The 22000-nt window shown below is 39.8% G+C and overlaps 1 protein-coding gene across 1 annotated transcript in view; it reads right to left on the bottom strand.

Moving 5' to 3' along the window:
- The window catches only part of LOC143162005 (glypican-5-like), a 402288-nt gene that overhangs the window by 138301 nt on the left and 241987 nt on the right, over window positions 1-22000 (bottom strand). The window contains exon 7 of the mRNA XM_076341599.1: window positions 19772-19892. Within this exon, the coding sequence (XP_076197714.1) occupies window positions 19772-19892 (121 nt within the window). The remainder of the gene's footprint in view (window positions 1-19771; window positions 19893-22000) is intronic.

Raw genomic sequence — 22000 nt, 5'->3', positions numbered from 1 at the left:
AAAAACACAGCCCACCCTGCAGCCTTTCTGTCAGTGGGGCACTGAACTGGATCTCACTCTCCAAACACCTATTCTCCTTAAACTTCTAAGGTATTAATTTTTTTTTTGAGACTTAAACACTGGTTGAAATGACTGACAGGTTCAAAATTTACTGGGAGAACGACCTGAGCTATTTACTGACCTGTTCACTCACTGACAGATGAGCAGGCAATTTCTGATCCACCCCGTACCTGGATGCCAGTCCCATGGAGCGGACAAACTGCAATTGGTGCTGTTCTCAGGCTTCATTGACTGCTTACAAAATCTGACAGAAGAGTAAAAGAAGTTCCCTGACACCGTGATTCAGTTTGGGCATCTGCTGCAAAGATTTCTTTGGCCTACGCCCTAGCTTCTAGAAGAAATGCTTGAGCTTCTGATACATGAATATGCTGAAGGAGCAGCGTTCTGAACAGTGAACTTTCCCTGTTATTCCTGCTGCAACTATTTCCTCTCTTTCTAGCTTTTTCAATTGTTATCAAAAGAATGTGAAGAAATTGCAACTATACATGAAAGAGATTGTCCATTTTCTAACAGCAACAGCAATTCCACATTTTCTGCAATGGTGAGAGGAAAAAAAAACAAAGCAAACCAACCATCCAACCCTTTAGCTTGAAAGCCATTCACTTGCCTAAAGAGAGAACCTTACAATCTGAGAAGAGATGGGTGGGAACCTTCATCTTCAAAGAAAATAATGAGCTGCAAGATGCCCCTATTTAAAGATATCACACAAAATTAGCCACACGATTCTCATTTTTGGAGAGGAACTAGCTCAAGGGATGCTGCTTAAACCAGAATTTAAATAGTGCAATCTTACTGCGGAACGAACATCGAATAGGGCAGGCCAACAGAGAATAGCAAGGAACTAATGTGTAGCCCTCTACACTTTTTTAATTAAAAGAATCCAGAGCAATAAATGTGTCTAAAAATTCCCAAGAGGCCTGAAAGAGCTAGATCTCAAGGACAGAAAATCCTTTTCAGATCTGCACCCTTGTAAAGGTCAGCCTTCGCAAGGGTAAAGTTTAAGTCACAAAAATGTTTAGAAACTTGGCATCCCAGAGCACACAAGAACATAAACTCCTGCCTGTAGACTAAAAATAACCACTATCTTTCATTAAAATGCCGTAAGGCCAGTTATGCTAGGTCTTCACACTGGGGTGTGCAGAGCGCTTTCGTTGTGTATATTAATTCAAACAGTATTCCCAGAAAAAGCCCCAGCCCTTAGCTGCTTTGGAAGAGATGGGGGAAGTTGCTCCCTGCTAATCTTTGTGCAAAGGGCAGCTTTGAGCCAAAACCTTCTGTCTGCCACTGCTACGTACAATACAGTTTGTCCTATAGATCTAGGTTCACATAACCTTGGCAAACTAAGTTTGGGAAGTCATGTTTTAATCCAAAAACCTCAATGGACAGTTTTGTCCACTGCCTTAGTCAAGAGCTACAATTATATCCTCAGCAGCAGCCTGGCAACAAATGAACCTGAGCAACTCCATCAGATGCAGCTAAGACTTTTGTCTTAGATTAGAGCAGTGCTCCGAAAAGTGACATCCAGGCAAAACACTCAATGAGCTTTATAAACCTTCAAGAGAGGATGATGTCTTGCCTAGAATTTGAAATAAAAGTTACTACAAACTACATGTGAAGATGAGCACAGGGCAGGGTGGAAGGGATAGGATGCTGTCTAAGGATCAAGTACCAAACATGGAAGTGCAGCAGGCCTGGAGGATTCATGATGGGAGACACTGCTGTCCAGAGTGAACCCTCTGGGTGGTAACTAAGCATAGTAGATGACAGAAAGAGATATTTTGTGGATGGCCATCAACTTGTCTTCTTTCAGAGACAGAGGAAGAAAAAAATCACATCAGTATGACAGTCACAGGTAACTACACGTACTGATAAAGTTGTCAGTGGCACATGAGCATCTGACTGATCAACTGGCTTTTGATTCTGCTGTCTTCAACTTGTAATGCTCAAAATTATATGCATACTCAAACATATACACGCATACATATATGCCAACACAGTAGAATACAGCTGACAGCTTTCTGAAAGCTACCAAAGTCTAGATAAGATGGAAGCCTGTACAAGCTGTTGTACGTATTTCATCTGATTTCTGTCACATATAAAATTTTGTATAAAGCCACATCAAGGAACAACAACATCCTAAAATGAAAGACTGAACTGCCACCAAGCACCGTGGACTTGCAGGTGCTAAAGAATATTTTGGGGTGAGAAGTACAGGAGGGAGGGACTGGGAGGAACAAGACAAACAAAATTCTTCCTCAGTATCATGTCTCCAGGGCTGATGTTGCTATTTTCTGTTTAGTCCTGGACTGGAAAGTGAAAATACGGTGTGTTTGAATTCTCAGGATTTTGTGTTCTTTAAGAAATCAATGCCATCTTCCCCTCCAGGAACCAGATGAACACTGCCTTCTCCCACGTCCCTTACAGGGCTCACAAAATGGTGGAAGAAATTTGACTGATTTAACTGCAGCAACATAACTGTCATGTACTTGTAGCTGTCATTGTCAAGGGTTTAATCTGAATCCAAGGACGACTAAGTGTGAATTTGCTAAATCTCCCATTTGCTGCTCTTCCCTCTGTCAGACCCTGAGGTTTCAGCTTGCCTAAACTTGTATTACTGACCACTGTGAATGGCTGACACAACAGGAACAGAGGGGTGCTGAGAAACAGCTTTTCAGGGTGATGCTGAGATTGACCTGAATTCCAGGGTTTGCATTGAAGTACCACACCCCCAAACTGCATCCTTCACAAACTGCAGAAGCATGTCCATACACTCGCCCACACCCACACAAGCATATGGCCTGCTTCACACACGCGGGGCTTGTGCTCCACCCTTCTCCTGTCACCCAGTTACCACAGGCAAAATTAAATGTTTCATTTACAGCAGGGATTGGGAAGAAGGAAGGGATAGAAGAATAAATGAGAGTAGGAGAGAGCTAAAAAGCAGAGTGAATATTCTGGTGCCTTCTCTCATCCTCTACAATCTGTCCACAGTCTTTTTTACCTCCACAGCTAGATCATGCTGGGGACATTCTCTGGGACCCAGACAATAATGCTAATAGAGACCAGACCAGACTTGCTCTTTTTAGACCTATAGAATCCCCTATTAAAAAAGGTGGCTAAAATCTTCCCTAGGACTCAAACTCCTCGAGTATTCTCCACAGACCAGAATTTCCTTGGATGTGAGGCTCCAGCAAAATGATCTTGTTCTTTTTCTCTCTGTGTACCAGCCAGAATGCGTTTTGATCATATGATCTCTCTGAAATTGCTATGAGCCTAACAGCAGGCTGCACAGCAACTGCACACAGTTTAACTCCTGCTCACTAGTTTAACTCCAGTTTGACAGTTCATATTGAACTATTTTAGCTAAACCCAGATTACAGTCATTCGAGTTTTCCCCTGTCTGAACTGAAAAAAAGCATCCACGCACAAAAAAACTGTGCTAGCTTAATCAAAACAGTGCAACACCAGAGTTACAGCTAAAACTTTGCATACAGGCAATTCCTAAGAACACAATGCCCTGCGTCCTTTGCCCCTGTTTATGCGCTTAGTGCATCACTCTCGGGCGCTTCTTCCAAGAATCTTTTCTCAGGAATCAAACTGCCATATGTGCTAACATGTCTGCGTAGTCCAAAAACTTCTGAAACTGGAGTAATCGGCAAGGAGAGAAACTTCCTGCACAGATGAAAATGGCTATGGAAATGTGGTTGAACTCGATCACTTTAAAATGTTGCTGGAGGAGCAGGCTGATAGGCAGACTGACAGGACAGCTTTGGCTTCCTCAAAGAATAAAGCCAAAAATTTCGTAACATTTACTAGAATTGATATGTTGCACAGGAATACTTTTTGCCTTGTTATTAATTATTTACTATCTAATAGTATACCTTAGCATCCAAGATAAGACCATTTCTTACTGTCCTTGACCCTACCAGCCACAGGTTTTACATCACACCTTTAGTTTTTCTTCTTGACTTTTACATGTCGTAATTTTTGCTTTGTACAGTTTAGTATTTCTCTTTCATTACTTTTGTTACTTTTGAAATTGTAAAGTGTTTTTCCTTTGCCACTGAATTGAGATGCTTTATTACCAGCTAATCCCGTTTCCTGAATGTGCACTCATGACTTTCTGGCTTTTACCATTACACTTAGGAGCTAAACAGGAATAATTACTTTTTGAAATAAGAAGTTTAAGTTTTTTCAAAATAAATCCAATACATTTAGTTTTGTTTGACTGTCTCAGAATTAAGTAGCAATTTATTATATTTTGTTTGGATTATTAGTTAATATATGATATTACTGACTCAGAAGTTATTTTACATGTCTGTTAACTGGTGTGCAATTTTCGGTCTACCAAGTACTTGGTAGTGATTAGCAAAGCTAGATGAAAAAAATCTAAAAAAGTATATTAACCAATAACTGAAATAATCTTTACAATAAGAAAGTATAATATTGCTTCATATGGTTCATAAACACTCTAAATGAAGTCCAAAATTGAACTTTAATACTTGAAGTGATTCATTTTACACACCTCAGTTAAAACTTCTGTATCGTGCTGCATGACTCAAAATTACCCTCCAGACTAGAACTTCATGCAACAAAGCTCTTTAATATTAAACTTTTATTTGAGTGACTGGCACAAACGGTCAGCTTCATCAAGAGGTTCAAAGCGCCTGCAGCTCACCGCAGCCTGTGGCCCTCTCCCCTCTCTTTATGACTTCATCCAGCCCCAATTATACAGCCTAAGAAAGACAAATCTCAAGCTTCCATTTACCCTTCTGAAATCCATTTTATGTTATTAGATTCTGTTATTTCAAATGCCACATCAAATATGGTTCAGCATTATTTTACTGCAGTGAAGCACAAGTCATATTTCATTATATTATCCAATAATTACATTGTTTGCCTGCCAGTTCACTCCCATGAACATGTCATTTTGAAAAACTCTGATGTGAGAGGCTCCTCTTATAGACACTGAAAGGAGCAAACAAGACACAGAGCCCTGATGTTGATGATGTTGAGCACTTTTTGATTCTGTTTGCAAGACTGATGTATCGGGACATATGGCAGCATTCAAAACACTACATGCTTCCTATCAGTAGGCTATGTTCTAGTTATTTGCTTCTGGCTATTAAAAGCTGTGTTCAAATTTGACTATCATTTGAATCCATTTGAATTAGTTATTAGACATACTTTCGTAACTGTGGAAAAGTCCTCGTCACACAGAAAAAGTATCTTCCATATCAGAATTATTAATAAATTAGAGCTAGAAACCTTCTTTTCCAAATGTTGGAAACAACAGAATGTGTACATCAGTTCCTTTTTTTTCAGTTACACACGTTAAAAGCATGTAGAGGCCTACAATAAATTCATCTTCAGATGTCACTGAACTGTGCAAGACTGAGGACACATTGTGGTTGCTTCAAAACAATTCAATCCTTTTACCCCTGCCTCTTTTGTGGACTGGGTGATGTGGTATGCACACTGCCATGAGCCTGGAATGCATAAACACCTGTGCAGGAGCACACTCGGCACTAAAGCATCAAAAAAGCACACACCTCTACATGCACCTACATACACCGACCGAGTGACCTGTGTGTTTAAACGCCGTACTGAATTGAAGGCTTCTGGTAAGGAGAAAATTGGGGGGATAAATGATAGTGGACTGGCAAAGGTTAATGCTAGCCTTGCCAGAAGACCCTCCCTAGATTCCTTTTATTATCTATGGAGAAGGGTGGTATGGAGTAAAGCCTTGATGTCGAGATTTTGACTTACCCTCTCGAAGAAGGAGTCTTATTCTCCAACAATTATGCAAAGGGTTTAACCTCAGAAGGCTTACACCTGGCCCTGTATCTCTCTTATTTTTGGGCATGACCCTCACTCAAACATGCATATAATTATACACAGTGTGAATAGCCAATGGAATTATTTATGTCTTTGAAGTTAGGGACACACAAATATTGATTCTGGGCTTGAGCATGGTTATACATGCTGGGTCTTGTTTGCTTTACTAGATCAACGTTACCCTTTGTGAATACTCACCAATGTTTCTATGTTAACAACTTTTTGTGAGCTCTCAGTTGCTGTAAGAGGCAGAGAACCCAGTTTCTGTCTTGCAACAAGGCAGGTACCTTCTGCAGCTGTTTGTGAGCGGCTCATGCTTGCTAAGTACTGGCAACTGTCAAATCTTTGGGGTGGGGGAAGCACTTGCATGAGATTTATGTGATAACAGACTCTCCATGGGATGACTTTTCTCCAGAGTGAAGACTGGTGTCTTTGCACAGCTCAAAAGCGAGCTTGAGGAAACAGTGATTAAAGTGTATAATTTCTACATGTGAAGTGGCACTGTCCTATTCACTGCCTCTCATTTTTCACTTTGCTATTAGTGTTAAGGCAATACCAAGGCTACCCATTTCTGGAGGGAACCGGTGGTCTCCTGGGTGACTGTTCTGCATAATGACAAGTTCATCCATGACATCTGGGACAGGGAATACTCAGCCCCAAATAGATGCACTCCCACGTAACTGCACTGAGGCACAGGCTCATTTCAGATGCATGAAAAAGGCAAGTGAAATAAATGTATTATCTCATTTAAAATGCATACAGTCCCAGGAAGCAGGATAGATTGTAGGTGTCACTAAACAGTGCATAGTAAATAAATCATATTTGCAATGGAAGACACTTCAGCTAGCCAAAGCCTGAGGTATTTAGGGGTACAGAAACTAAGGGCCTGGATGTTTTCAGGACTACAGAGCTCAAATCTCTAAGTGGCATTTTAAGCCATGAAATCACAGTTAAAGGTAGAAAAGGTCCCATCTCTGCTCAGCGACATTTGCAAATGCATAGAAGCCATGGCATACAGACTTTTACATGCACCTCATTGCTATTCAAAAGAACAGTAACGAGCAAATGGTTCCCAACTGTAATACCTGAGGCTTTTCGCAGCATCATGTGCACAGTAGTAAATTTTCTTCCAGCCTTAAGTGTGTGCAAATTCTGTGCTCTGTAAATGAGCAGGCTGTCGCCTAACCAGTATTCTCCATTTGTTTATGGCAGTCTCACCAGTGGTAATCCAGGCAGGCTGGATTCACACAGGAATCTGCTTCATGCAAGATATGGAGACAAGCTGTTTACTTTTCTTGTCATTTCCTTTGGACATTTTCCTATAGGAAGCAGGAACTTCCAGGTATCCCGCTATCAAGTTATTATATAACTGCTCTTGCTTTATACACTGGAACATATTTCAGTGTATAAAGGTGTAAAGTACCTATTCTGTGCCCAAGAACTATTGTCTATGAATTCAAGCTAGACCTTGAGAACATTATAAACAGGAAGAAGTGAGGCATTTAAGACTAGTGTACTTATTTTCATAGATAAAGGCAAGCAAACAAACAACAAAGTGGAGGGGCACCAGAGAAGTGATGGAATCTCCCTCGCTAGAATTACGCAAGACTTGGTTTTACAGGGCCCTGGATAACCTAATCTAAGGCCCTGATTTCAACAGAAGGTTGAGCCGGATTATCTCCAGATTGTCTCTTCCAACCTCAAATTGTCTATTACTCTGGTAACTTCTATGCTCTGGTAAATACTGGTAGAAAAATGATAGAACAATCAGAATTAAAATATATGCCTCTGAAAATAGTCTTATTGCTAATGCATTTGAAAAAAATTCTTAATTCCCATTGACTATTACTTATGACAGCCCTTAACATAAGTGCTCTGTGGGGCTCTCTGCATTTTGTCATTTAAGCACCATGTAAGCCAGTGCATACAATGTTGGCTTGGACCTAAACTTTTAAAGAAGTCTGAGGAAAGTCACTCAACTCAACTGTGTCTGAATGTGCATTTAAGTCACAGATGCACAGTATTTCCCTATCATTATTTCTACCAGTGTTTCACGTCCTGGGTGAGAGAAGCCATTGGGTATCGTAGTGATAAAATGTCACCTCTCAAGGTATCAACCTGGAAAGGCACGGTGGGGAGAATCTGGTTAATATTCTATCTCAGACAAATACACCAACTCTCCAGGAGGCAACTGAACACTAACAGAAAACCTTGGGTCTCAGCCTGTGCTGAGCTGACACCAGACTACTGCCCAGTCCATGTTGCAGCTGAGGTTCCTGAACAGTCACTTTGTAAGAAGATCATGCACCATTTGGGCAGACGGGGTTTCTGAGCAACTCGAGCTCTGCAGGGCCAGGAAAACCTGCTACTTCAGGAAGCCACACTTTTCCTTTGTGAGTGGCAGGGTCCCCAGCTTCTTGGGAAGCCCAGATCTCAGCTGATCCTGGTGTCTTGCGGCTATGAGAAACAGTCCTCCTAAAGCCATTTAAAGAGAGTTCCCACAAGCACTAAGCCCTCTCTGCAATGCACTGCAGCTGCCTGCTCCAAGCACTGCCCAAAGCTCAGACCTGGGCCATGGCTATTTCCTCTCAGGTGCTTCATATCCGTAAGCAACTTCTGCTCCTGTTTGGGACGGAATGCAGCGATCAAGTGACAGAATATCAGCACATCTCTATTTGAAAGTGAGTTTTAACCTTCCTTAAAGATGAAGTCCCTATGTGGTTCCCTGACATACAGACCATCTTCTATGGCTTTGGTGTGGAGTTTGGTTCCATACTGAGTGCTGGTGCGTTTAACCTGTTATTGATATAACTATCTGATTTTTACCATCCCTAATAATCCAGATAGAACAATGTTTATAGGAAACTATGCTGTAGTCTCCTATGACCAAAGAAATTACTTTCCATTCCTTGGTATGTTCTCCTCTTAAGCCTACATGCTGGCCTCATATCTGCACAGGACTGAATTGAGTTAGGGGCAAACTGCATAGACTGTCTGGACTACAATGAAATCAGCTGATATACTCAGCTGAAGAGCTTTCATAATGCCTTTAAATAATACACCTAATTTAATTATTTGAAAATGGACTTAAACTAGGCTGATTTTCAGAAACAAAACATTTCAATACGGGTAAGAAAGGCCAGTAAAAAAGTAAGAAAGTTAAAGACTAGCCAATGCTTATAAAAGTAACAGACGGTGAAAATTAGACTGCAGTAGGGTTTGTAAAATTCCCACTAAACTTTTTGGTATTAGCTGAACTTACATTCTTTGCAAGTCTCCAAGTCTTGACACAAAAGCAAGAAGATAAAAATTAAGAAACAGTTACAAATAAAAGTGATTTCTCTCCCTACCAGATGGTTCTCCTGCAGTCAGTATTAGCAAACAGGCAGGTAAGACTCAGCCTTTTGTATCTGATGGGAAGTTTATCGTGGGAACTTTGACGAGACACATGAATGTACAATATCAAGCTTTTGTAATGGAGAAGACAGGACGTCAGCCACACAGAATTAACGCTATTAATTGATAAGTGTTTCCCTGGAGAAGTGGGGAATAGCTACACTTGAAAGCTGGAAGAAGGGAGAGATGTCTCAGTGTCAGGATGGAAGAAGCCTCCTAGGCCTGCTCGTGGGGCAGAGAGCAGGAAGGTGCCTTCTGTGCTGTGCTAGTACAGCCTGGCCAGCCATCATGCTCAGCACCCAGAACGCTGAGATGCCCAATGTTTTGGGGAACACACTGAAAGCAAGGTCAAGGAGGTCTGTAGCCATTCAAGAATTGCATCATGCTTTTGATAAAAGAGCGGTAGCAACAATGATCGTGCCAAACTGGCATTTGTGTGATTTTACTAATGAGGTTGATGCACCTACATACATCTTGCTTTTTTGATTCCAACTTGGCAGAAGAGCTCATGATGAGATGAGGAAAATGTGAGTCTGATACCCTAGGATCTCTTCTGGATTTGGTGAACTACTCTTAGCATGGCTCTGGGATGTGTGTGTGATCAGGTGGGTGTGAGATGTAATATACTTGAACCTTTACAAGTATTATGTACAACACCAAAGAAGTGTAAGACAGGGTCAGAAGCAAAACAGGTCTATTGTAAGACTGGATTTCTTTAAATTGACAAATAATGCTATTTCACAGTAGCGGTTCTGCCTCAAACAAGGGGATTGTTTCCTTTAGTCTTTCCTCTTTTAGTAATTACTTATGAATGTCTCCCTAAATAGAAGAGAAAGGCTATTCCTGACACAGCCTCTCTCCAATGTTCAGGCCTGCTTTCTAAATTCCAAAGTGTAAGGGAACGAACGCTGATAGAAGAGGAATGCAGCTCAAGTATTCCTCTGATGCTTGCTCGTGGCCCTATTTTTTCCTTTAGAGACTAGACAGTGACACCAGGAAATTTGCCTAACCTCACCTCACACCTATCATTAGCTCTTCTTTATTTTGTCCTCCAAGAAGTATGTGACTGATCACATGAATACCACCAGCACCAAACTGATTCAGAGGTTTCAGCCTCTCTACACACTGCAGATATAGTGAGGAGACATATTAAAAGGCTGCTTGCCTGAGCAAGACAAGTATGAACCATCTCACATTAAGCTGCCACAGAGGAACCAGTTAAGTAGCCTAAACATGAGGGCTGCAGGTGTTATCGATGACTTGGCTCCCATGCTTCTGGGTTGTGCGGGAAGCATCTGGGAGTGGCATTGGGCAGCTACAGTGGGCAGCCATATCAGGCACCTAGTAAGAGAAACCTCTCAGAGGGACACATGATCTGGGGTTTCTCTGGTCCAGGTCTGATTCATCAACTTGAGCTACAATGCAACCCACATTATTGCTGGAAACAAGTTGTTTGCTTTAACTGGGAAGCAGCAGTATACTTCAGTAGCATTAAGCCACTTGCCATCACCAGCAGTACAGATCCACTTGAGCTTTACAGACTAAGTTTGGGCTTTAGGTAGTCTTTAGTTTTATTCTCTTACACTGCTTTTTCTCCTGTCTCCTCCCTTAGTAGTGGAACAGAAAGAGAGGAAAATGACCCTGTTCTTGCTTTTGGCCAATGATCAATCAATTGTTTGACGACCTTTCCTCTACCCTAAAGAAAACAATGATCAGCCCATAAATCCCTGCTTTTCTTTCCTATTATGCTAAGCTTACCACCTCCAAAAATAAGCACATTATCGTACCTCAGGAATGAGATCAAAAGTAAATACCATAATCACACTTCTAATGATAATAACTTAAAGCAATGTATATGACTTACAATTATTAGAGTGATCAGAAAAAGATGATGGCCTAATAGAACAAAATAAGTATTCGCATAAAAGAGAATTTAGAATTTCGGTATGACAACCTTAATTAATTCAATGATAATTGCTTTCTATCTTTAAAAAAATCAATTAACATCAAAACAAATAGGCTATTGTAGCAGTCAGATCCATGCTTCCTCCCCTCTGCCAACACCCACAAAGGGGCATTTCTGGTCAAGAACAATAACAACTGTTAACAGTTGTTGAACAGTAACAACAGTACACATTTTGGTTAGCACCTTATACCACAAAGACAACAGTTATTAGAGCGATGCATTTCTCTTGTGGTGGCAAGAAACCACAGTATTTCCATTAATGGTGGAAAAGTTTCCCTTTTGCTGCCTCCACCCCCTGGGCAGCAATCCCAAACTCCAGGGCTGACCAGCTCTTCCTAGATGCCCCTAGATGCCTCATGCCCCCGCCCCCACCTTGCTTTACTGCCTGGCCTTGGGTGCCCACACCAGCCCTTGTACTCTCATGCCCAGCCTTGTGCTCCCGTACCACCTTCCACTGGGTCAGGCCAAAGCAGATCCCTCCAAGGCTTGACCCTCTCTTCACTTGCAGCCATTGCACCAGAGGATCCAAAACACTTTTCAGCTCATCTGTGAAAATAAGTATCAGCTCAGGTTTCACTAATCAGCTGCAACTTGAACGGGACACTCAAGCCAAAGGACAGACTCTGTTGGGTTTTTTTTAAATACAACTCTTTTTTCCAAACTACGTTTTTCTATACATGAAATGTTTTGGCTCAGTTATAGATTGAAACAGTAGCTCTCCCCTCCCTCTCCCTCACTTGGCTCAAGTCACTACTGTGACTCAATATGTGATTTTGATTTATTAAGACTAATTTCCCACAATGAGCAAAACAAAACACATACAATGGCCCATCTGGGCAAATAATTTCTGAAAATGCTTGCAAGACAAATAGCACAGCATACTCTGAGACACAACACATGAATAATAAACGGGCATTTTAGCATTATATATTTGCTAGCATATAGTAAGATGCTGGATTTATGTTGAGGTTCAGATTTGTCTTATTTTAAAATGCTACACTTTGGTTTAGTTGAGCCAGTATTTCACATGACTTCTGTTTCTATTGAAATCTTGATGCTGTTTTTAATACTAAAAAGTCATTTCTCAATTCTAATTAAAATTATTTAATTATATCTCAAGACACTATATTTAACAGAACCAAACAAACAACCTGCAGACCTCAGGCCAGCAAAAGTACACTGATTTCAGCCAGGGATAATATATACCTCAATTAGCAATAAATTACAACATTAACATATGCTCTCTATAAAACAATGCTCCAGTGATGTTTTTTCAGTGGGACTGGACTAGAAAGAGCTCTCCTGTTGTGATTCATGGACAAACTTCTGGTTTTGACAGGAGTTTTAATGCCACAGCAGAACCAAGGTTAGAGCTTCTAAACTCCTTTTCTTTTTAAAACATAAGGGCATATGAGAGAAGAAAACCACCGCACACAGCCCAGTGACTGGGGCTGCCAGGCCTTGAATGAGGAGATCCCACATCTCCAGATGAATAGTCTAATGACTGAATTATTATTGGCTCGTCTGCTTTTCTATCTGCCCCTCAAGGTACACGGACAAAAGGAATCTGAGTGCGTTTTTCTTCCTTCATGGCCACACCTCTCTCTTTTCCAGTAAGAGCCCAGCTGAGTCAGCTGTGGCCCTAAGCCTGTCCCTGCTCCTTCCCCTGCATGCCCCCTCCTCACGGATGCTCCCCAGCAGTCTCACCTGGGATGCATAAGTCAGAAATGAGGAAGAGGCACAAATTACTGGTCTCAAAACAACAGCAGTTTGCAGAACCCTAAGACCAGAATTGGATTTTGACAGACTTCAGATGCCCCAGCCCGCTATTTGAATATATTTCCTGTGAATTTTACTCCTTCTAATGGAAGCCCTGACAGATAAATGCTCCTAAGCAATCAGCAACTACATTCTGTTTAATTGCCTGGGAACTACAGCCTTTATTGCAAGAAACACGTCCTAGTGAAGCAACCCCATTACTATGTAGTCTGCTAGATACTACCATATCCTGATGCACTACTGTGTGATACACTGCTTTGCGAAGAGGCCTCTTTGTTGATTTTTATTTTTCTTGGTAACAAGAGTCCCCCAGTAGACAGCAGATGCTTTTTCTCAACTTTGATTGACAAGTCAATGTGAAAATATGTTACAAAAGCAAAAAGCTTCGGACCCAAAGATGACTTGCTAAGAACTATATATAACAGAAATCTGCCAGGTTCTTTAAAGAAACAAAAGAGAGCTAAATTGCTACTAGATTTTGTTTCTTTTTCCCAGGCTGGCAGCATTTATGTATCTTTTCTTGCTTTAATCACAGATATTATGAAATCTGATGTCTTCAAAATTTTTATACAGTCTACGTTACATATGTGTGTATATATGTATTTCCTAAGAAACAGAAAACCATACAGAAGACCACACAGAGAAAGATTATGCTCAGTCTTTGAGTAAGCTGGATTGTTTCAAGCACTGGGATGAGTGTTTCATTGCATATGGATTATGAAAAAGATCATAACTTATCTCAGAGCTGAGCATTCAGCATCTATATCTGGAAACAAAGAGATGTCTGATTCTTAGCAGGGGAGAAAAAAAAAAAGCCTATGAATCTAATAAGAACAAACATTTTGAAAAAACAGGATGAGAACCAAACTGTATAACTGATGAAGTAATCTGAGATGATAGGGGTGAACAATTTTTATACAGCAGAGCAGGAAATAAATTAAAAAAAAAACGGAGTCCATTTGCTCTATCCTGGCATTATAAGACTTTCACAGAATCATAGAAAGACCTTAAAGATCATCTAGTTCCAACTCCGCTGCCAGAGGCAGGGACACCTCCCACTAGACGAGGTTGCTCAAAGCTCCATCCAACCTGGTCTTGAACGCTTCCAGGGAGGGGGCATCCACAACTTCTCTGGGCAACATGTTCCAGTGCCTCACCATACTCATAGTGAAGAATGACTTTAAATATAATTGTTTAAGGTTTTATTAATTCTATCTTTATTTTCCTTAAGTATATGCATTTCTCGCTGCTATGTATTAATCAGCCAATAACTATTGTATTAATTCAATTATCACTGCTGTTCACATTTGGAGATGAAGGTGGCGAGGGCTGTTATTGCCTTTATAGTGATGTGAATTCAAAAAGGACCAACACAACTGTAGAAGTGTACGCTTCAATGAAAATCTCTCTTGTACTTGAACTGCAGACAAGCTGATGCAAGATTAATCTTTAAGACTTCTATGACCCAGACCATTCAAAACCTGCACTGAAGAATCAACAATCTCTGTTGTGTTATGGACCGCTTTCACCAGTTGATTGGTGACGTGGATCCTACGTTACTTGCAAAAGATAAAATCAGTCTTGGGGTGAGTTGGGTGGCATCCTCAACAGGCTATGAAGGTGTGCCCTTGGCAGTATCACCGCGCAGAAAACACAGCCTTTCACCTCCTGTATTTCTGTACGGGATTAGCATCATAGAAGTACCTGTATAATAGAGTCTGCATGCAACATATCCTGAAAGCCCTGAAAGCGTACTGCGTGTGCACAGATTGTCAGTACGCTGTACACACTACAAACTAGAACCCGGGGCCCAATCACTTCAGTGTGTCTTTTTCTATTAATCTGTGCATCTGCATTAAATTCAATGCCTCAGATTACAGATAGTCTGCTTGGTTAGCCACCGAAGAGAGAATGAATATCTCTAGGATTTCCAGATGTCTTGCTTCACACTTCCAAAAGGGATATGGAGCACCTGAAATCCTGAAGAAATGTCCAAAGTCTCCAAATGCTTTGGAGAGAAAAAAAAAAAAAGGACCTGTTTTAGAAATCCAGCCATATGGCAGTTCTGGGAAAGGTGCTCTGTTTTGTAAGAGACACAAGTCTCTGCAGGTTTTGGGAGGTATGTGGGGGGCACACAATAATATTTCTAAGCCTGTTGGGGCTGTTTAAATCCCAAGTACTAGAAGTAATATAGCAACAGTCTTTCTAAGATGACTACCTTTCTTTTTATGTTTGCATTGGATGAAATGAAGAACAGAGTATTTTGAGTCTTAGTCCAAGTCAGCTACAAGTTTGGACGAAAATTAAACCAACTTGTCTCCACTTAAATCTAATATAAAAAGTCTATAATGTAATAAATTTTATAGATGTCTAAAAAATACATACACTTTAAAATTAAGTAGTAGTTAAATGATTTATTGTATTATTCTCTATTGTCTAACCCAATTAAATTCACATTCGAGATTAAATTATGGCTAGCTCATATTATTGATAAGAAACATCTCAGTGCTGCTGCTTCGAACTTTGTTATGACGGCATCCTTTGTATATGAATCTAAAAGGAATTCAAGTTACATGCATTTCTTAGTTCAGCTGGCAGATCCATGAGACTTTGGTGGGGGAAAAAAAAAAGAATATGTGGGACCAGATTCAGCAAGATTTGCTTTGGCATTGCTCTCATTTTAAGCGCTAAGATATTGCACTGTCTTCTTGAATTACAGCCATGCCCTAAGCATTCATCTCTGACTGACAACAGCAAAACACACTGATTCTCAAAATCTGTCAAGATTAGATTTAGGCTGACAAAAGACAAATAAGTTAAACTTGTATAATACTTATTATATTATAATCCTTTGAGAATGCCCATGCAACCCTGCTAGTAAAGTTATAGTCAAAGCTTTTTCACTTTTTCCTAACATTCTCATTGCTTTTCAATGCAATTGATCCTTTAGGATTTTTAACCTTGGCTTCAGAACCACTTGTGTTTCAACTGTGAAAAGCATTATGCTGAATAAAAACATTAAAACATATTTAAGTGTGATTACGTGGCAAGAAGCAGTAGTCAAAAAAGGCGCAATGGGGGATTTTATGTTTATTATCAGTTGCAGTTCACATCTGCTCTATTCACAAAAAAAGGGGAGGAAAAGATGTTATTTCTAACTGCTAGTTCTTCAAAATCAATCTGGGACTTCACTTGATCTGTTTTTGCATTACTAAAAGTAAAAGTTACTGTAAATGGTAAAAAGTATTATAATGGTAAAAGTTACTGTAAATGGTAATTCTATTGATATGTGAATCAGCAGCTACAATAAACCCTTCAAATACCTTATCTGCCAGGGATGCAAATAACTAATTGTTGAACAATATTCTCTAAATTTCACTTTACTTTTGGCTTTGCAAAGTGGTTATGAAATAGCCTGCTATTTGCATAATCTTTTTTTTTTAAAAAACAACAACTATGTGGTGAGGATTTAAGTCCCAGATGAAAAAAATGAGGAACTGCTATGATCTCCAACAAACTGATATTTCAGCCTAAATGACAGGCAGAAATGGAAGACAACTTGCGTACAGACTATTTGTAACATGCTGGAGTTGGCATGCACCAAATAGAACAATAATACATTGACAAGAGTTCTGTTTGTGTCCATGGGATTTAGGATCAATGAAGTTATTAGTCTCTTTACATTTGTGGATAAGTCATAATAAGGAGCTAACAAATAAATGGCTGCTGTACACCAAAGACTGTCAGTTTTGGATTTAATTGAATGAATAGTTTGCTACTTCTGCATGGCCAGTGACAAGCTACTCTTGCTCACAGCCTTGCACTGCATTGCTACCCCAGTCGCCAAAGGCCCATGTTATCTCAGGCCCCACTGACCCTGCTGCACCGCGCTGCTGCATCCGCAGTCTGGGACTGCCAGCATGGGGGAAAGAGGCTGCAGCAGTAGTTGCAGAGTGATGAGGAGGAGCTGGGGTCCAGCAGTGGAAGACAGGAGGTGGAAGAGGATCTATCGAAGACAGCAGCGATTAGATTTGCTCCAGAAATCATTAAGAATTGCTGAGCTAAGGTACATCTTTTAGAAAAGTGAATCCTGCTGATTGAACATAGCTGTAGTTGACAGTACTCCACAACCTCAGCAAATTGATCTAGCAGCAAATTGTTCTGATTTTCAAAAACATGCACCTTTGCAAAACAATGAGAGAGAGAGGGAGAAAGCCAAGAGGTCCAGGCTCTCTGAGGGATAGATCCAGCATGGCTGAAGCTTGTTTTCTTAAGACAGAAATGTAATTCCATTTAAAAAACTCAGCACATCTTTCTCTTATCCAAGAATATGCTTTCTTCTGGGTAGTTTAGCAGTATTACTTAAGTGGTAGAAGATTATTAGGGCCTAGACACATCAAATCACCTATGATGTACATTCTGTGCATCGCTCTGTTCTCTGCTCTCCAGGCTTCCTGCCTCTCTAGGATTGCTTCTTTATATGCAACTATTGCTTAAAATGGTGTTGCAAATGTCAAACACTTAAGAAGATACAAAGATAACGCCTTATTTTATCACTGTTTAAATTCCATCTTACATATTGCCTCCAAAAAAAAAATATTTTAATGAAATCAATTTGCCTATGAGTAATGGGATTCTGTATAACTCTTCCTCTATACAGTCTACACACACTAGTGATGACACTTTAAACTCCTGATTTAATCGGCTTCTCAGTGTCAGGTTTTATTTGTATATTAATATCATAACTGAAATGAAAATTCAAGAAGCAGAAAACAGCTACACATGTTTGATGTTGTATGTGAAAGCCTTAGATACTCAGCAACTTCTTTGATGCTTTGATCTCTGAAGAAATCTTACTAAAATTACGATCAAAGGAATTTATATTATTCCAAGTACTTAAGAACAAACCATCTTAGGGCAATAATCAGTATTCTGTTTAATCCTTTACCCTTGGAATCCATTACTGCTAAGCACCTCAATCTGATGGGAGTTACATTTACTTAAGGATGATAGTCTCCTAAAACAGAAGTAACAAAGCAACACTTGCAACTTACAGAAAGATCTAGGAATTGGATTTTATTTTTCTGACTAAAAAGTGTTCTTTGAAGCTGTTTTTTAAACATACATAACTTAAGAAAGTTGGTATGCAGCTCATTATGAGACCGTTCAGATTTTTATTTTTCTACAGCAGACAAAGAATACAATTCCAATACACAGCTACTTTTAATTTAATCTATTTCTAACTATTTCCTATTGTCAGTGTTTATAGAAGACTATTACACAGATGGATATATCTAATATTTATAAAGTAAATTAACACTCTACTTTATAACATGCAAAGGCAGATAAATAATGAATTATCCTTTTCATCAATCTGACTACCTAATGTCTATTTCACTGTAGTATTAAGTACCGCATCAGACTGGTTGTTGTAATCCCCCATGGCAAGTTAAATCAAACAGTGTGATACAAAGAATCCCTAAACTGCAGCCTACAGAATAGTAGAACTTTAGAGCCAAGCAAGATTTAACAAAAACACTAATTACTGGTTAGATATAGATTTACCACTGGTGGTTGATGAGAGGTAAAGGAGGGTCATACTTTTGCAGGAGCAAATAAGAGATCAAACCATGACTCCCGGTCACAGCCACAGTCTTAATAACCTCCCACATCCTGACTAAGCAATTCCTCCTCCCGTTTTACCTGTGCAGATTATTTTTCTTCCTGCACACCCCACCTGCAAAGGTGGACTTTAATCTTACAGTGGTTTTCTACTAACTATTTATATCCCCATGCTCCATCACTCTTTAACAGTGAAAGATTACGAGTAGACTAATGTGCAAACACATCTGACTCCGAACACACTGTTGTAAGCATTCTTCCAAGTTGACAAGAAAACATGCCTACTTTAAATGAAAATCAATCTCTGTTAAATCTGTTAGCTCCAGCTCATTTGGAGTGGCACTACTTTAAGAGCTCACAAAGAGGTGTGCTAAAACAGTAATATCAGAGAACCATGCATTCAGCTTTGAAAGACAGCAGATGCACCAGGACTGCAAATGCATCTGAGGAAACCCAAATAGATGATAGAGGCAGACACAGGTTAATCATGCCTCTGACAAACTCATTGGTAGGTTATCTTTCCGTTTGGGCTGAGGGGCTCGAGAACAAGGCCTGTCAAGGAAATGTTTTCAAAGGTGCAAGGTTAATTCATCCTGGAGCACCTTCTGTCCTGACTTCAGCATGCCGTACAGTTCAGTTATCACATCCTTATAGACCCATTTTGTCTTTTGATCTGTTTATATCTACACCACTGAAAAACAGGAAGCTGCACAAACAAGGAGATATTCCTCCAACACAAGAATATCAACAGGACTCCTAAAGGCGCTCACACAGCCTGACTCTAGTCACAAGCTTCACGTGAACTGTGGGACTCAGGAGTTCCTCCATGTTCCTGGGACTGTGGACTGTAGGACAGTTAATCAACAGCTATGGAACAACAGCCAGGAATTAGAGCAACTTCCAGGGAAGTAATTTTGCCTCGTTAGAGTTCATAAACCAGCTGGCACAACAGAATCTTCAGTTGCCTTTAGTACCAGGCCCACTCCATGGCTATTTCAGGCCTATGACCCTGGGAAACATAACATGAGAAGCAGTACATCTAGTAATTTTAGCTTCAGCTCTGCTATCAAACCCCATGATAAAATGCTTTCATCTCTAAAAATTACTTACTTGATTAAAGTGCTGAAGTTTATCAATTAAATTACTGATGAGTGGGTCCAATCCTCTGACTTTCAGTTCTGGATTATTAATTTGTGCCTTCAGTCCATTGGAAACAACTCTGCTGGTGTAACTGAAAAAGAGAAAAAAAAAAAAGAAAGCATCAGTGACTGGAACTATATCCATCAGAATCAAATCATAGTAAAGGGAACTTACAAAAAGCAAATATTTTGTAAATGGGAATAGAAATTTGTAATAAATATTTATGTTTTAAATACACCAAACCAGAATAAAAATCACAGTTTCTTGCAGTATAATTCATCACTTCAAACTATTCAAGTCATGAACTGACAATTTCATAAACCACAGAGGTTTCTTTAATTCATATTTTAATATTTGAACTTTTATAACTGACGTTCTCATCTTCTTCCATGCAGCAGTCAAAGCTGATAGCTTCCAAAAAATCATGCTTTCATAATTACAGAAACCCAGGGAATTTAAGACAGAATCTAAACATCATGAGATTTAAGTAAAATCCAATGAAACGGCAGTCTGATTTTGAAAAGATTCTTAATCAGAGTATGAGATTGGACTTCTCTTGCTAGACTAGCAGTTTATCACCTAATTGTCTAGACACACTGTAAAGCAGCACCTGCTGTTGTACCAGTGCTCCTCACCATTCCTTATCTGCATTATGAACTTACTAGCCAGGGTCCACGTACAGGAATTCTCTCTAACCAAGTCTTGCCTTATTTGAGGAATAGCAGCTGTTCTCACACCGCAATGACCTGCCTCTTATCAGCAATCTTCTCTTACTGACTGTTGACTAAACAGTTACTGCCAGTCTTTCTGGAATACACCACAGTGTATTCTCAAAACCTAATTGGTTTGGGGCTCCACCCATGTACTCTCACGGGGAAAATTCCAGGACTGTGCACATTTGGTATCTACTTCTGAACGTGTCTTTACCACAGTTGAAGAGGTGAAGTCATCAGCACATGCATGCTGAATCCAGTCCTTCCTGGCATATTCAAACTACTGCATATTTGCTCCAGAGTTGATCTGTTCATGCATGATTTAAGTTCAACCCATCCACAATACACTGCAGTTCTCAGAGAGACAGAGAACAACCTTTTTTGGCGAGTCATACTTTTGAGGGTTGTATGTAACCACTCTCATTAGTTTGGCACTCATTTGTCACAAAGTGGATCATGGATGTTTGCATGACCAGTTATGAACTGGACAAGAGACTCACACACATGCCCGCGAGGATCTCATTAAGATGCCACGTTGGCATCTTTATAAGGCAGGTAGTAATCAGCTGTGCTCCTTTGGACTGAAATGTCAAGAGAAACATCTTTCACTTTGGTCATACCTACATACTTCGATACCCAAGACATTCCCCTATCAGTGAATTCTTCACTGTAAACCAATTTGTGCTGAAGCTGAGGACAGCACTTCAAAGTAGAAAAAAGTGCCCAAATTCTATTGTAGAAAGACAATAGAATGTGGCAGGGGGAGACCTAGCTCTCCAAATATATTAATTCCATTTAGGATGAACAACAAGTTTTATGCAAACTGCTGGCAAAGCATACTGTATTATACTGCTGTAAAACGTGTGGCTTAAAAAGAGAAAGAACTAAGAATGGTCCACCTTTTCAGTAAACTCAATAAATTTCACGTCTCAGGAAAAAAAGAAAAACAAATGGTTTAGAACAAAGAATTGAGAAAAATCGTATTTTTCACTAATAGCCAGATAGTATTTAGAGGACAAACATTAAGGAAAATCTTTTTCAATGAGTTTGGTTTTTTTTGTTCACTGAGCCTTTTAAAGGTAATGTTCTAATTTTTCTTGATGTGTAACTCATACAAGTATAAACTAATCTGGAAGTATAAACTTTCACGACACAATGGCGTGTGCAAAATGATGGTCAGGTTCTCATCTTACAAGCAGACTCAGACAGCTGGACTGATGTCCCCAGGAAGAACCCAGCTAAAGTATTATTTTGAAGTCAAGACTGGTATACATCCTATCAATCCACATCAATTCATTTGGACAATGTAGGAACACTGCTTCACCTTACCTGCCTTTAGCTTTACCTTTATTCACAAATCATGCTATTTGCTGAATGCTCATCATTGTTCACCATGTGAAAACACATGGTTACCCACTGTAGATGTACAGGAACACTTGACACAGCTTTTTGAGATCATCTAGTTGCAACACAGGAGAAATTTAAT

Source organism: Aptenodytes patagonicus, chromosome 6 (genome assembly GCF_965638725.1).
Source record: "Aptenodytes patagonicus chromosome 6, bAptPat1.pri.cur, whole genome shotgun sequence".
NCBI lineage: Eukaryota > Metazoa > Chordata > Aves > Sphenisciformes > Spheniscidae > Aptenodytes > Aptenodytes patagonicus.
Note: the sequence above shows the minus strand (reverse complement) of the source record. Positions and strands in the feature narration are given on the sequence as shown.